General features: G+C 36.1%; 1 protein-coding gene across 2 annotated transcripts in view; it reads right to left on the reverse strand.

The window, feature by feature from the left end:
- LOC135682019 (polycystin-1-like protein 1) overlaps positions 1–16,737 on the reverse strand; it is a 58,963-nt gene that overhangs the window by 9,964 nt on the left and 32,262 nt on the right. For both annotated transcript variants that reach the window (XM_065196718.2, XM_065196717.2), the window contains exons 24-50: positions 16,256–16,314; positions 14,899–15,038; positions 14,360–14,443; positions 13,712–13,864; positions 13,512–13,566; positions 13,185–13,291; positions 12,501–12,620; positions 12,221–12,266; positions 11,999–12,049; positions 10,668–10,751; positions 10,401–10,472; positions 9,919–10,038; positions 9,348–9,417; positions 8,480–8,553; positions 7,469–7,517; positions 7,097–7,211; positions 6,445–6,529; positions 5,751–5,888; positions 4,982–5,100; positions 4,698–4,808; positions 3,655–3,805; positions 3,105–3,199; positions 2,416–2,469; positions 2,137–2,250; positions 1,818–1,938; positions 632–733; positions 115–264 (exon numbers count right to left, since the gene is read on the reverse strand). In XM_065196718.2, coding sequence (XP_065052790.2) covers positions 115–264; positions 632–733; positions 1,818–1,938; positions 2,137–2,250; positions 2,416–2,469; positions 3,105–3,199; positions 3,655–3,805; positions 4,698–4,808; positions 4,982–5,100; positions 5,751–5,888; positions 6,445–6,529; positions 7,097–7,211; positions 7,469–7,517; positions 8,480–8,553; positions 9,348–9,417; positions 9,919–10,038; positions 10,401–10,472; positions 10,668–10,751; positions 11,999–12,049; positions 12,221–12,266; positions 12,501–12,620; positions 13,185–13,291; positions 13,512–13,566; positions 13,712–13,864; positions 14,360–14,443; positions 14,899–15,038; positions 16,256–16,314 — 2,639 coding nt within the window. The remainder of the gene's footprint in view (positions 1–114; positions 265–631; positions 734–1,817; positions 1,939–2,136; positions 2,251–2,415; positions 2,470–3,104; positions 3,200–3,654; positions 3,806–4,697; positions 4,809–4,981; positions 5,101–5,750; positions 5,889–6,444; positions 6,530–7,096; positions 7,212–7,468; positions 7,518–8,479; positions 8,554–9,347; positions 9,418–9,918; positions 10,039–10,400; positions 10,473–10,667; positions 10,752–11,998; positions 12,050–12,220; positions 12,267–12,500; positions 12,621–13,184; positions 13,292–13,511; positions 13,567–13,711; positions 13,865–14,359; positions 14,444–14,898; positions 15,039–16,255; positions 16,315–16,737) is intronic.

Raw genomic sequence — 16,737 nt, forward strand, 5'->3', positions numbered from 1 at the left:
ATCTTGAAACTGTCAAGTCGTTACCAATGCACTGCTTCATTCCTAAGTATACCAGTCAAAATTTCTGTGCAGAAATTTATGACCTCAAACACAGTTTAATGCGTAAACGATTACCTTGACTGATCTCAGTGCGACCGTAAGGTCTAGGAAGACGTCTGAATCATTGATATGCATCGATTCAATTTTATACAATGTCTTCTTTGCTTCAACCGTCTGCCATATCTCAGCTGACAACGCCAGCATCGTGAGGATAATCAGAAGGCCCTTTAACGAAATAAATGTTCTTAATTGTGTAATTTTACAAATTGGCAATCTGATTTAGATCCTATAGAAATAAACATTGGTGCCCAGTGTGAGGATATACGTCAGTGCAAATAAGGTGTTATAGACTAACAAGTTATTGACCTGCTCTTCTTTCAACATAACCAATTGTTGTGATGGAAAAATCTAGCATTGGATGAGAGCCAATGCTTACTAAAATAAACATGCTCTCAAGGAATGATACTGGATGTCAGTAATGGTATCAGAAAAACTGCCAGAAATTGTGATCGTCAAACACATCGGTCAGAGAAATAGAGCTTTAAAATTGAATATGTGACTGCTACAGCTTTAGTTTGCAAATGGACCCTACCTCTAGAATGTTCCACTTATTTTGAAAATGTCTTAGTCCTTTATCCATTAGACAAGACAACTCTTGTCGTATAGAGATCAAGATGAGCGCACAAAACAGAACCTAGGAGAGAAAGCTGAGTAGCTGAAAAAGATGTTTTGAAGTACCGCTGTATAAGGTTACAAGTTTTACGTCACTAGCAGAAATGATACTCTTGTTTTCTGTGCTGATATGTTTCTTATTGAGTGATCTGAAGCACAATTCAAGTAGGCGGTTGCTGAAGTTTACATAAATTGTCTGATTCGCTGTTAAACCATTCATTCAAAACTACTAGTGACATTGAGTTTAGCGTCAACAATCAGGTACCAACTGCTGATGGGGAAGTGCTGACCTACTACGCCAAATATAAAGATTATTTTCAGGTTGTTTTGATGATGTTTCACTTTCGGGAACAATCAGATGGTTTTAGGTTGTCTTCCTGAAGTCACAAATTTTCGATTGACTAGCCTTAACAATAAAGAACAGTAACTAACAGATGTACTGCAGGCCTGGGCACGAAAGGCCTAAATAACAACAAGGCGTGCGGCAGATCGCTCGCAACCATTCAAACCAAAGTGACCACAAAATTTGGATAGCTGCAGACCTAAATCTAAATTGTGTTGTTAATGGGGTAAATTAATTGATTCCTTGTCCTGTCTCTTCTTCTGCATGACATGGCAGATGATACACGACTTAAAAATGAAATCTGCAACATTTTATGCACCTCTGATCATAGTTGGGAGAGTTGAATGTGGTGTACAAACACTGCAAAACACTGCAAAAAACGCTGAAAGTTTCTGCTTGATCTAACAAATAACTGCTTACTTTTGATAGGTTTTATGAAACCTGTTTAGAAAAATCGTAGCTCGAGTTTTATGGTGCAAACACCACACGCCTACACGCTAACATTGCGTGCGATGACAACACGCCTAAACGCTAACATTGCGTGTGATGACAACACACAATCCCAGGCCATTTCTTCTGACCATCCCTGTATTGGACGGGTCTCTGCAGGTAGAAGGCCTGATGAACGTGAACAGGAAAATTAAGAAATAGCTTATCTAATTCATTAACCGTAAGTCAAATTTGAAACGCGGCAAGGGTCTTGTGCAGATTTCTAATATGACCTCAACATTACAGTAAAGGAGAGTTCGATAATCGTACTGACCTTGAAAGCAATTATCACATATCGTACTGTGCCAAGCTGCGTAAAGGGGGTCATGCTTTCTACTTGAACTTCCGTGTCCAGTTTCCCAACTGGTGAAATTTTAGTTGACAGTTGAACATAGCTGGAACGAATAATAGAATCTCCAATAACGAGAGGCGTTTTGATATTTTTCTGAACTGCTAGAATTAAGCTGAAAAAAACCCCTTTATTAAAAAATCATTTCTAACTGTCCTAAAGAAGCCCTGCTTAGGAGTATCTACAAACAATATGTGTCTGGAAAATTATGACAAGTTATAATTTCTAACGTTAAAAACGTTACCTGAAGGTGCTTGATTCCGGATGAAAGTAAGAAAAGGATATCTTAACCAAAGAGGTTTTCTTATTGAACCAGTCAGAGCGACGAAGCAACCTCAGCACTGCCATCATTTGATTCCTAGAATATCGATGATTTTATTTGAGTTTAATGAATTCCGGTAGATACGCATGATTAAGGCGGCGCTGTTTTTAAATTCTGTTCAACTTTAACACAGTCACTGTGCATTTTTCTTAAGGCTATTTTCAGAATTGCAGTTTATTAATTGCAAGGTCGTTTGATTACCTAGTACCAATGAGGAGAACTTTTCGGCCAAATACAGTCACATTGTATGCAGACCTATGGTAAGACAGTTTGAAAGGCTATATTTACGAAACATAAGAAAAACACGAATAAGTGGATGGTATAAAAATCATAAGGAAGATGGGAATTGAAGGATAGTAAGAAAACAGCGAAAAAGAGGATTTCGGAGAGGAGAATGAATGACAAGGAAGTTAGAAAAGAACAACAGGAAGATGAGAAGATGAACAGAAGGATAAGAAATAGGTTACATAGGATAGGAAGAAAAAATATAACAAAAGATTAACAAGGAAAGTGGATAAAAACAAAATGAAATAAAGACAGAAAATAATGGAAAGAAGAAGCAGAATAAAATGAGGAGAAAATGAAGACGACAAAAAAGGAAGAATGACAAACAAAATGAAGATAAATGAAGATGTAGAAGAAAAAGAAGAAAAGAAGGGTATAAGAAGGGTAAAAAGATAAGAAAACGATAACAAAGCGCCAAGGAAGAGGGAGACGATCAAGAAAAGTTACAAGGAGGAAAAGGACGAAGAAAAAACAGTAAGAGTTAATAAAAAAGAACCAACAAAGGGAAATGAGATAGAATATCAAATGTTAGAACAAAGAAATAAGTAAGTAATGTAAATATATGGTAAAAGACCCAACAGAAACATAATTTTTTATAATCTAACCTGTTTGAAATTTCCGGCATCTCTGCTTTCTTTAAATTGTCTAGTTTTTCGAAGCAAGCTGGCCCAAAGGTGTACATAGTATTAAAATCAGGAAGCTGCAAGGAAAACCTTTGACTCTTGGATATGCTTGTTGAATGTGTGCTTATGAGAGCGAGGTGCCAAGACGGCTTAATGCTTAGGGCCGCGGAATATAGGTCCAAGGGTCTGGGGTTCGAGTCTATGACATGATCAAACTTTCGCCCAGATTAAGGGGAGTCGCCAGCCCTCTGTTATTCCAGGCGTAGGAATAACCGAGGTGCGGTCAAATCGATCATGGCCTCAAGTGTCCCTAAAACAAACTTCGGATGCTAGGTAGAAACAAATACAAATACAAAGTTTATCAAGTGAATGAAGAAAGATGGGCAAGGATTAAGGTAGGGAAGGATGATCGAATAATGGGAGGGAAGATAGAGAGGTAGGAAAGGAAGATTCTTGAAAATCAAGAGCAATGATAGAATGGAAAGATAGCTAATAGGTTAACTAACTGAAGCTTTTTCTACTAAGAACATACTTGAGCATGGCCGTGGTTCAGCGAAGCGTCACGATAGCCGTGCAAATGATGCCAACAATGCCACTGCAGCAGGTCGACTAATTGCAACTCTGTCCAGTCGAAGAACTGTGCTCGTGTCGAAATATTATTGAACGAAATGTTTTTGACTGGGCTAAAGGACAAGAGAAAATAGACGTTGTTAATCTCCAAAATTCATCAGAAGAAACATCAGACCACCTATTAGCAATATTACATTCCTTTGGCATACTTGAAACAAGTAACAAGTAACAAAAAACAAGAACTAAAAAACAAGTACCCACTACTTATTGCCAGTTACAGCGTTGCTTGATTAGATCAGATATAGCAGGGAATTAACTTTGTGCAATGAAAATCACTCAATTGAACTTTATTCATCCCTTTGACGTCAAAAAGCTGCACAACAGAATCTGCGTACAGCAAACCGCCCTGCTCTTGTTATCGATACTGCACCAATATGTTCCATTTACTTTTGGTCTATTGATCCACAACTCAATGGACTTAGAAGCTAAATCTAAACCTATTGTATGCAAAAAACTCGACAACAAACAAAGACTGTTGTTTAACATAAAAAATGGCCTGAATTCGTCAACATCTCTTGGACTTTTTTTGTAAACATTGATTTGTAAACACTGAACCAAAACGCATCATTACAAACAGCAAAGCTTTTGGTGATTACAATCAGCACTTCTTCCCGCGTTAACATTAACTTAGTTCGTTAAAGTTAGTCTGAATTTTTGTTTTATTGCACCATTCTGGATAGATCGGAGTTCCTGATCGATTGAAAGACAAATACATCCAATTAACATCGCTGATTAAGATAAAATAATCAGGACACGTGAAGGCAGCATGTAAATACATAAATATAAAGTTGAAGTATTTCAAAACCCAATAATCAAAACTTTCCTTTCAAATAAGAATGAAAAAATATAAGCAGTTCTGTCTGCATTTTACGCTCAAAATGAATACAACTGATATCACAAGGATAAAAATGTCGGGTTTAAAACGGAAAACATCTATTACCATACCTGGTTACTCTCTCTTCAATTACTGTCCGTTGGAGGAATTCTTCCCTGGTGTTTGAATGCACTAACAGCATTGCCAGTGTTGTTATGTATGCTGAAGTCGTGAACAGGTTCCTTTAGCAAAAGAGCAATAATATGACAATATTCGAAAAGAGGACGATTAAAAAAGACCATTATACTAGCCATTTTTATTCAACACAGTCAAAGTAAGGTCTTAAACGTAGAATTCATATTTAATGAAAACACGAACAAAATAAATTCAGTTCAAGGAAAACAAACAGATTTACCAAGCAAATGAAGAAAGAAAATTCCATCGAGCTGCCTTTTTCCTGGCTTTCCTCAAATTCTCATTCAAAATTGGTTTACTGAATCGAACAAAACGTGCCCTCGCTCTTGCAGCTAGTATCTGAAATTTAATGTAGTGAAAATAACTGTTTTACCAGTCTTAGTGCCCGACGTCTTGTAGGCAGAGCTGTACATATTTGGTATATAGAGAATATAGAAAATGTTTGAAACTCCAATTGTTTCGCTTATTGTAATCGTCAGGCAACTGTTTTATGTGATATAAAATTTAATATACTTGAAAAAGGCTTGAAACATACATCAGACATCATAAGCAATAATTAACATACATCACTAAGACTAAAGAGATAATCAATTTTGATATTTTCCAAATGAGACTGTCATTCAGAGTGGAAAACTTTAAAGCAGAATGTTTTAAACAAAACGGAAAAGACCAGATTGATTTAGCTTCAAATATATATATATATATACATAGATCCTTGGCAGCTTATTAAAAAGAAGGTAAGGTATTCCAAATTAACCAGATGATAACAAAGAGAAGAAATAAAGGTAAGGAATCATCCTGATCACACTCTTGGCTCGGGAGGCTTCCTCCACAACAGTCACTTTGCCTACGTTCAGGTCACATACGAGGATTGTCTTCTAATCAAACTTGTGCAGTGTCACTCAGTCAATATTTGAACCAAGAAATACAAGGTCACATAGGAGAATGGATGAAATCCTTGGCAGAACATGAAAAACCTGGTTCATTACCTGTTTTTCATTTGGTTCACTAGTACCAGTGAACTGATTCAAAGTTGCTTTTCCATACAAACGGGCACATTCCAGGTACATCTTGATTATCGCATTACTTTGCACCAAATACAATTTTCTTAATGCGAAACACATCGCCTTGAAAAATCAATTTCAACTGTCATCAAATTTATTAAAATAATCTAAATATGCGAAAATTGTCTATCTGCTTGGCACAGACAAAATCACAGGGTGGGAAATTGGAAAAGTGTTTGGTTAAAGGCGTCGTATCCACACACGGAGCTTAAAAAACGATTTTCATTTATTAATTGCAGTATAGTGACCATATCAATTAATTATCGTATCAACTTATCAATGTAAAACAGACTATTTGTTTCCTAAACTGTTGCAGGTTTATGTTGGATCTTAAATGGCAATACGACAGAATTAGTTCGAATGTTTCTAAAGGTTGTCAAAGCTAAAATCACACTAGGCTAGGAATCTTAACTGCTAAAGGACTTCACGTCTCATCATGTTGAGTAAATGATATGAAAAATCCTTCTAGAGTTTTTTGACCTTTCTATACGTTGCTATGGTATTAAAAGTGATTTCATTTTATGTCTTAAGATAACACAGTTATTAATATGAACAAGAGGGTTTGTTCAAATTATGCAATCTAAGGCATCACAGAATTGAATCAAGAGTCAATTGATACCTTTAAAACTTCAAGAATACCAGCGCCACAAATAAAACACAACGATAAAGCTTGTATCCATAATAAGACTGTTTTGCTGTCAAATCTGAAAATATTAATCAAATCGAGCTGGTAGAAGTGACATATATTTAAGAACTAACAATTCTTACTCTTTCTCAAACTAAAGCTCGTTTGACTGACGAGAATATAAATCTTTTAAAAAAAACAATGAATTTTTTCTGCGATGTCATATTGAAGTCGATTAATGCTGATTAATTAGACAAATTAATGTCTTTCAAATGCTTACAACAATGACAAAACGCACCAAATTTTAATTGGACAAAATTTACAACTTTAATAAAACTTTACGGTGAGTCACTTAAACTTTAAGCTATTAATAGTTATAAATCTAACTACAGGAATATTCTGATCAATTGCAATTTTCATGCTAAACGAAATTCGCTACGGCGGACCAAAATGTCTTCCTAACAATATGACTATGATATGAACATCAATTAGCACTTTAAGGAGTTTGGTTCCTTGTTGACGAAAATGCACTATGCAGAAGTTATTACTTCCCAATCAAGTATGCACCATATGGTTGTTAAATTTCTCTTCTTATGCTTGCTTGTTATCTCAGTGAACTGACTGAAAACCAAACGAATCCACGAACCTGTTGCTATACCACATTGTGATAGCCATTCCCGAGAAGGAAAACAATACGCAAAGCAAAACCCAAACGTTTTGAAACCAGACTGGGAAGGCAAAAATTTGCCTTTCATTTGTAGCTGCAAGGAAATAGAATTATGCTTAATCGTAAATCGTATATCGAAAAAGGGAGGCAAAATTGTGTTCGCGTCATTATGTAAGCAACTTTAAGCTTTGATTGGGGTCTTCAAACAAAATCTTTCCTCGCCTTATCGAATTTTTTTCCCCCACTTGTCTAGTTTCAGATAATCAACATTTCATAATTTGCATGTGTGCGTCTCAGTCATAAAACAAGGAAGTATCGACAAAGTAGCAAATCAAAGACATGACACCATACCTGGGTAGCCCTCTTTCAGCTCCAAAATACTATCTTTATCATCCTTGCACTAATACCAAGCAAAACATAACTTATCAAGGCATATAACAAAATGCATATAAAGAAAACAAATCAAAGACATTAAGGTAATAAAATTTAAAATCGCTCCATTTCTGCAAAGTATTTTAGGTTTCAATAACACCTTCCAACGGACAAGGAACGTTTCTTTGTTTCAAGGTACCTGCAATCACGGCCAAAATTACTTGGAACACCCAACACTTTGCGCTGTGCTTTTCTATTTTTCATTTGTTTTCCTGAATGCTACTACTTCCGTCCCCCTTTCTCCCAAAAACAATGTTGAAAGCAAAGGAAAATATCAAACAAGCCACAAGAAAAAACATATTCCATAAACCCGTTCTTTTTTCTATAGTAAATCAACATTGTTTTTAGGGGGAGAGGGGGGGATGGTTGAAGTTGCCTTTGAAAATCTACGTTATTGTTCCAAGACTTTTGGCAGTGATTATAGGCCTTCCTGTCCCATCATCTAATTTCTGATTCATATGTTCCATTCAGCAATGAACAAAAAGCTCGAGTCAGTACATATCCGCCTACATCATTAAGAGGCAACTGTGTAATTAACTAGGCCACAGGATCGACATGTCAAGTAGACCTAGGGAATTCTAAAAGAGTGAAGATTACCAGTGCAGGAAAAACTGTTACCAGTCAGGGTTGTGCTTCAACTGCTTGGTTATTAAAATGTAAGAGAGGCTAGATAGTTTCATTCAACCAATTTCAAAGCCAAAGAAAGATCAAAGTAATTGAAAATATTTTCAGGGAAAAAACAGATTCCTAGTAACAGATTTTAGGCAGGTATCGCTTAAGCAGGTTGCTGAATCGATTACACAGGGTAATGTTTGACAGCTTCCAAAGAATACTGCGCAATTTAAAGTTGTCAAACATATGCAAAAATTAGCATTGCTAAAGCGCGGGCAATGATTAGCATCATAAAAAAAACGCAAACAGAATACTCACCAGCATGTTTTGTGATGAATAGATTGCAGAATTGACTTCCATGAAAAACAGAGCCCCTTGAGATTTCTGTTGGTCTAAAAAAGGTAAATATGCTTTGATAAGCAGACATCACTGTCTTTCTAGTACGAATATTTTAACTGAACATTTTAACTGAATATTTTAACTGAACATTTTAACTGAATACTTAAAGTGAATATTTTAACTGAATATTTTAACTGAATATTTTAACTAAATATTTTAACTGGATATTCTAACTGAATATTTTAACTGAACATTTAAACTGAACATTTTAACTGAATACTTAAACTGAATATTTTAAATGAATACTTAAACTGAATATTTTAACTGAACATTTTAACTGAACATTTTAACTGAATATTTTAACTGGATATTCTAACTGAATATTTTAACTGAACATTTTAACTGAATATTTTAACTAAATATTTTAACTGAATATTCTAAGTGAATATTTTAACTGAACATTTTAACTGAATATTTTAACTGAACATTTTAACTGAACATTTTAACTGAACATTTTAACTGAACATTTTAACCGATTTTAACTGAATATTTTAACTAAATATTTTAACTGAACATTTTAACTGAATATTTTAACTGAATATTTGAATTGAATACTTAAACTGAATACTTAAACTGAAATTTTTTCTAAGAAACTATGTGTCAAACTTAAAAGAACTCAGTAAAGCAAGAAATATTCTCAGCTTAGCTGCAAAAATAATACGAAAAGTTCGAATAATACGAAAAGTAAGAACTGAAGTTTTTTTTGACATATCCCAAAAGAAAACGTCAGTAAAATTAAACTTAACCACGCGCTTTAAAATTTCAAAAACGTTTTCTATCTTGATACCTTCTTTAAAAGTGAGATCTTCATTTAATCGCGGCTTCTCCTCCGTTTGCTTCTTTTGTTCGTTTGTATCCTGATTGAAAACAAAATTCTTTATAATGTTTACTCTTTGAGTCTCTGACAATGCCTACTAAAAGCAATCAAAATATTTAATACTGGATCAGTTCTCTTCAGCTCTTATTCTCAATACCAGTAGTATCATACCTTCCCCCAAAGCAACATTCTTTTCAATTCCACACATCAATTTGTAGTATATAATTTTCGTTCTATAGTAAATTGTCGATAAGAAACCGAGCCATAGGATGACCAAAAAAGAATGTTTCGTAAAGGATTGGAAGGAAATAATTCTTTTTTGCAATTATTCACTTACAACTTGTTCAACTGACATTACATAATAGACAGAATTCTACGCTTATTCACGTTCTTAATGCTTCTGAAAAGCAGTTCTTTGGCACTGGGTATTTAAGAAATAAAATCAACAATTTAATTGAGAAAATCAATCTTCAACTAACATAGACCAGGCTATTTCTTAAAAATTCGCTTGCACACTAAAGTGTAAAAATGATACACATACCGTGCTATATCTAAACAATGACTCCAAGATAACTTGAAACGGAAACACAACTGCCGTTACAATGAGGCTCAATACAACAGATGACCATTTCATATCCCAATAACCAAGAATTTCCACAGTCTAGAAAGCAGAGTGATACCGGAAATAATGTCTTCATTTTATCTACACAAACATTGCAATTTGTATAGTTGCACCTACACATACACCTAGATAGTTCATTGCTGAGGTTGGCAATGTGTTTAACTGTAAGATTGAACCAGAAAAAATATATTTGCACCTTATAAACGAGGTCCACAAAAGCCTATAAAAGCTTCTTATGTACAATCCCTAAAACGTTTGCATGTACTTTTCATAAACAAAAACATTTGCACAGGTTTGGATATCTGGGCATATATGAGAGGTGCATTAAAACCTTTTCAGGTGAAATTCACAGGCTAAAGAATTTTATTTCTTGGGAGAAAAAATCGATTGAAAGAAATCACCTGCTCGTTTGCCAGTAACACGGCGATTACCATCATGTAGCCGACCAAGGAAGCCAAGCAAAGTGTCATTCTCTGTGGAAATCAATAAAATTGCCGGCATACGTGTGAAAAATGAGAAAATAACAACAAAAAGGATTTGCTTTCATTTACATCGAAATCGCTCGACCTTAGTAAAGGCATCTTAGATCAGGACGAGCTTTTAAATTCAAAAATTTATTTAAATTTTCAATATCATAACAAAAAAACAACCAAAAAAAGCAGACCAACTTGTTGTTTTGAAAAGATGCTTCGACCAGGCGCAGTGAAGACTGACAGCCAAAGATGGTAGTCTAGAATTCCTTCAAAAACGGTCTAAAAGAAAACATAATCATTCCAAGGAGAGTCACATTGATTCGGGGATGATACAATGAGATGCCACTGAACACAGTGTCGCAAACATATAATGTCAGAAACACACAGTGTTGCAAACAAACAGTGTTGCAAACACACAGTGTCGCAAACATATAGTGTCAGAAACACACAGTGTCGCAAACATATAGTGTCAGAAACACACAGTGTCGCAAACATATAGTGTCAGAAACACACAGTGTTGCAAACAAACAGTGTTGCAAACACACAGTGTCACAAACACACAGTACGCAAACACACAGTGCGCAAACACACAGTACGCAAACACACAGTGTCACAAACACACAGTGCGCAAACACACAGTGTTGCAAACACACAGTGTCGCAAACATATAGTGTCAGAAACACACAGTGTCGCAAACATATAGTGTCAGAAACACACAGTGTCGCAAACATATAGTGTCAGAAACACACAGTGTTGCAAACAAACAGTGTTGCAAACACACAGTGTTGCAAACAAACAGTGTTGCAAACACACAGTGTCACAAACACACAGTACGCAAACACACAGTGCGCAAACACACAGTGCGCAAACACACAGTACGCAAACACACAGTGTCACAAACACACAGTGCGCAAACACACAGTACGCAAACACACAGTACGCAAACACACAGTGTCACAAACACACAGTGCGCAAACACACAGTGTTGCAAACACACAGTGTCGCAAACATATAGTGTCAGAAACACACAGTGTCGCAAACATATAGTGTCAGAAACACTATATGTCGCAAACATATAGTGTCAGAAACACACAGTGTCGCAAACATATAGTGTCAGAAACACACAGTGTCGCAAACATATAGTGTCAGAAACACACAGTGTCGCAAACATATAATGTCAGAAACACACAGTGTTGCAAACAAACAGTGTTGCAAACACACAGTGTTGCAAACACACAGTGTTGCAAACAAATAGTGTTGCAAACACACAGTGTTGCAAACAAACAGTGTTGCAAACACACAGTGTTGCAAACAAACAGTGTTGCAAACACACAGTGTTGCAAACAAACAGTGTTGCAAACACACAGTGTCACAAACACACAGTGCGCAAACACACAGTACGCAAACACACAGTGTCACAAACACACAGTGTCACAAACACACAGTGCGCAAACACACAGTGTCACAAACATAAGCCTGTTTTCCTTATCAAAGTATAAAGATGAACGTTGTACGTTGTCACATACCTGTACATTGTTATTATGAGGTTCTTTCTCTGCTGGAATTTGGCAGTCTGCCTATAAAATACAAATGTAATCAGCAAGGTTCAAAAGAATTCTTCTCTCTAAAGTGCGGTTTTCAGATAACAAAATTGAAATCTCATATATTCAGTTACATCTTACGTGTACTATATGTACTTCCATTATAGCGTAAGAATGAATTCTTTGATAAAATTTTGCTCGGCTCACCCTGGTCAATTCTGTGATTGCCAACCAGTTGTTCCAAGGGAAGTACCTAGGTATGGATAAAGGAAAGTTACTACCATTGTTAAATATCAATTTCAAAGTAATTTTAGGGGCCAATTAGTAAATTACGGATGAGGAATGGGGTACTAAAGTGTTTACAGTATGGCGAAATTTAAAAGAAATCTTATGCGTTATTTGGGGCTAGACCAGGTCAGCCCCCTGCTTTCACGCTTACTTGGCGAGATTTTTAGCAATTACCAGAGTTTTATCATAATTCACTCACCATATTTTCTCCGTCTGGCAATCGACAATAGAAATTTGCTTCAAATACCAGTTTGGAGAATATCCTTCATTATCGTGCCACAGTTTGATCTTCTTAATGTCGCCAAGGGAATCTGGAAAGCTAATGACGAAAAACATGCTTAAGTAATCTGCTCCCCTATTATTTGCTAGTTCAAATTAAATAAAAAAAGATTTGTTTTACCAGCAAACACTAAAATTGTTAGATAACTTGGGGTCGATCTACATACATACGAAAAAGCCGCCATTGTGTAGACAGAAGGAGTGCATTTTCTCTCTTGGAATCCAGTGGTAATTTTTCTTTAGGCACGCGGCACTGATTGAACAACCATACCGGTCTTGTGCTTGCGTTTTTCTGATTGGCCTATTTCGATCCACAACTGGGTATATATTTTTCATCATGTTCTTTCGGACCCTTATTCTGAAGTTTTATGCTCTGACGTCTGACGAGTGTCAGACGAAAAAGCTTTCAGCCAATATGTTATAAAATTTCTGCCATTTTCAAGTTCTATACCGATAAAAAAACTGTTCACATTATATAATTATCCGCTTCTCTTGCACTGATTCGTTACATAACATATATATCAAGCATTTGATGAAAACCATTTGCGCGAAAATTCTGCTATCAAGATAGAAACTGAGCGAAACGTGATAATTTGACTCCTACCTCATTATGATGACGTCAGCTGAACCCCTTTTAAATTGTTTTCCATTGTGACAGGTGAGTTCCCTAATTTGCGAATGCCCCTCCTCACCATAAATTACGATGGATACCTATCAGGGAGAATTTTTGTTGATCATATGACAACAACCAATCGTTTGCCAAGAAATATATTTGCTTCTATTTTCTACTCTGGATTACAAGTATCATTTTGCTCGATTTATATCGATTTGCTCAATTCGATTTATACAATGCCTAGCCACTGCTTATTCAATAAAAGGATCTTCTATTTGCTCAAGTATTAAAAAAGTCATTAAACTATTAAAAACTCACTCTTGCGGTTGTGCCTGCATCGTGTGAGCTCCCTGTTTCTACAACGACCAAGTACCTATAAAGAAATTACAGTTATCACGATTATAATAGCTTTCTGAAATACTTAGAAAACACTTACTGATACAAGTTATGCCAAGACACAAGGTCAATCCGAGATCAGCATATACAGATCACTACAGATAGCTGCTGTGGGGAATTACCTGAACAGGTCGGCAGGGTGGTTGTCTGGGAGATAAGCAACACATTCGTCCCACTGCCTCGACTTGATGGTGAATTTGTAGATCATTATCAGAATGAGGTACGTGCAGAGAACTGAGAGAATGACTGCCAAAACAAAATGTTGATCGTCGTTGCTGAAACAAGAAATAAAAACTCATTTTGCAGCGGATTGTACATTAAAATAGAAAGTCGATTTTCATTGAGGAGAAATTATCCAAAATAACGCTTATAAGCCCTTCAGAATTCAGAATAGAATAAAGCAACAGTTCTTTAACGAATAGCTTAAATCTAACATAGATCTCTTCAGAACAACGTACTCAACAGCGGAAACGAATTCTGTTTTTTTGCGAAAGTAAATTATTTATGGTTCTGAGAACTGCTTGGCTCTTTGCATTACCTGATATATTGCTTTTCGGGCTTTCTTTAAAACCATTTAAGAATCAAGACTTTTTCATGTAAATCTCATACCTTGCAGCCTCTTTTGCATTAGATGCCATAATATTCGACATCAAGAGTGGCACCCTATTTCATATTGTTGTTGGTAAGTGTCAAAAGATTTTTACATCGCTAATGTCATATCAGAGTGATGCAGATGAAACATCTAAAACTTGATCACTTTCACTACCCACCTTTTGAAACTGACTAAAGATTTGACTTCGACGGAAACATTGAGAACATTAACTTGTGCACCAAAAGCAGTAAGATGATTGCACCTGGAGAAGGGCAATAAATAAATAGACATGAAAGCTGTCCATTGAGAGGATAAAAACACTGTGCTTGATACAGGCAAAAATGAAGCTAATAGCATGGTAGCCTTTTGGTACTACACTAAAAACAGCATACTTAAAACAAACATTGGAACATTGAGCGTTTGCGGGTGACAAATAAGAGAGAAGGCGCCGTTCATTCTCTTTTCAAGGCCACAAGCCTCTGACATAACTAAAGATTATCATTGGCAAATCACACACCTCCTGTTCGTACTGAGATTAAGAAATGTATTCAGAAACGAAATGAGACTTAGAAACGAAATGAGACTTGGCTCATTGCAAATTTAATGAGCGACAAAACTCGGTGTTGCAGCTTCAAAATAATCCTACTCTTCACTCCAAAGCATATTCAAGAACATTTATGCAAAAATGAATTCTGGGAAATTAAAAAAGTGGCATACTTGCAGACGGCTTCTCTCATTGTTGATTCGAGAGCAACCTCGCAACCCTCGTCACTCCAATTATCATCAACTTCATCCCAAAACTTGCAACTCACAGAGAAGACATCGAGCCTATACTTAATTGGTTGTGCTTGTTTTGTCTGCAAACAAACAAATGTCAAAATTAATAAACTGCTGAAAACTTTGTTAAATGAACCTCTTTTCTTCTGTTGGATCTTTTTTTACAAGGAATATACTTTGTTGGTTAATGGTAGATTGAGAAAAAAAGATACAGAATACTGTTGTACCATATGCTTGAAGCATTGAAATTCAAGTTACAATTAAACCACATAAAAACAATTCTAACTGGAAGGAAGTAAAGCCTAGTTGTGGTAATGGCGTATCTAGGGCATGGCAGGAGGGCAGAAATCCTGTGATAGAGTCCTGGGTTTGGACATTACTCGAAAAATCAAGTCTTTGAAAAAAGCAAACATTTTACGTCATACTAAACGCTTTTTCGTCTGACACTCCTCGGAGCATAAACCGTCAGAATAAGGTTCCGAAAGAACACGATGAAAAACATATACCCAGTTGTGGATCGAAATAGGCCAATCAGAAAAACGCAAGCGCAAGACCGGTATGGTTGACCAATCAGTGCCGCGTGCCTAAAGAAAAATTACCAATGGAGTCCAAGAGAGAAAACGAACTCCTTTTGTCTACACAATGGCGGCTTTTTCGTTTTTATGTAGATCGACTCCAAAACTGCTAGATGGAAGGACGACCGGGCTCTGCCAATTATCCGAAACATGTCGTCATTATAGAGTTTTGCACAATCTGGAGTGTCAGACGAAAAAGCTTTTAGTATGACGTAAAATGTTTGCTTTTTTCAAAGCCATTTTCAAATTCTGTACCGCAAAAAAATTTGTTCAAAAATCAAGTCATTAGTTAATTGTATCCTTACTGACTTCCCTGAAACTTTCATTAAAAGTTGTTCATAAACTTTGTTGAAAGTTGCTCAAAGACAAATAAAAAATGAATACCAGTGAAAACATAAACTCCGCAGCAGGGGTAATAAAAATACAAAATATTGTTGTCATGTGGTTAGAGGGGCGCAAGTTCAGTGATCGCCACTGGCGTTTTCCCCCTGATACGCCCTTTGGTGACGGCTCTCTAGTTAAGCTATAATGAGAGCAGGCATTATTCTTGCGTAGGAAAAAAATCATTAAACTATGGTTTAGGTATTATAGCCCAACGATTGGCGATGGGTCTAAATATGAGCAAAAAGATAATCAGAAAAGGCTTTCAAAGGAACCCAAACTGGTGGAAAATAACTGGAATCGAATTCATCATAATATAAACGATTAAGAAGTACCGATACCTTTTTAGGTACACGTCCTATTGGCTTCATAAAAACACCAACAAACACTTTCGATAAACCTAAAAATAAAAAATAATCTCATTGATTAACGAACAAAACCATAAAACTACTTGCACTTATGACTTTATCTTAATTGGAAATATTCATTAACTTCTCTATTCTTTTTCTAATTGTATTTATTTCTACCTAGCATCCGAAGGTAGTTTTTAGAACACTGAAAAGCTGTGCATATCGAGCAGTGTCTTGGTTCTTCCTCGCAATGGGACCACACCTTGATTTCTACGCCTGGAATTACATAGAGCTGGCGGCTCTCCTCATTCTAGGTGGAAGTTTGGTCCTGTCAGGGACTCGAACAATGGACCCTTGTATTTGAAGTCAGCGACCCTTTACACAGAGCCATCCTTGCACCTATTCACTCGATAGTATTTTTAGAAGCTACAATCAAAGGAGGAAGCAGACTGAAAATGTTTACTCATGTTCAT

Source organism: Rhopilema esculentum, chromosome 16 (genome assembly GCF_057945365.1).
Source record: "Rhopilema esculentum isolate cy_ngs chromosome 16, ASM5794536v1, whole genome shotgun sequence".
Lineage (NCBI taxonomy): Eukaryota > Metazoa > Cnidaria > Scyphozoa > Rhizostomeae > Rhizostomatidae > Rhopilema > Rhopilema esculentum.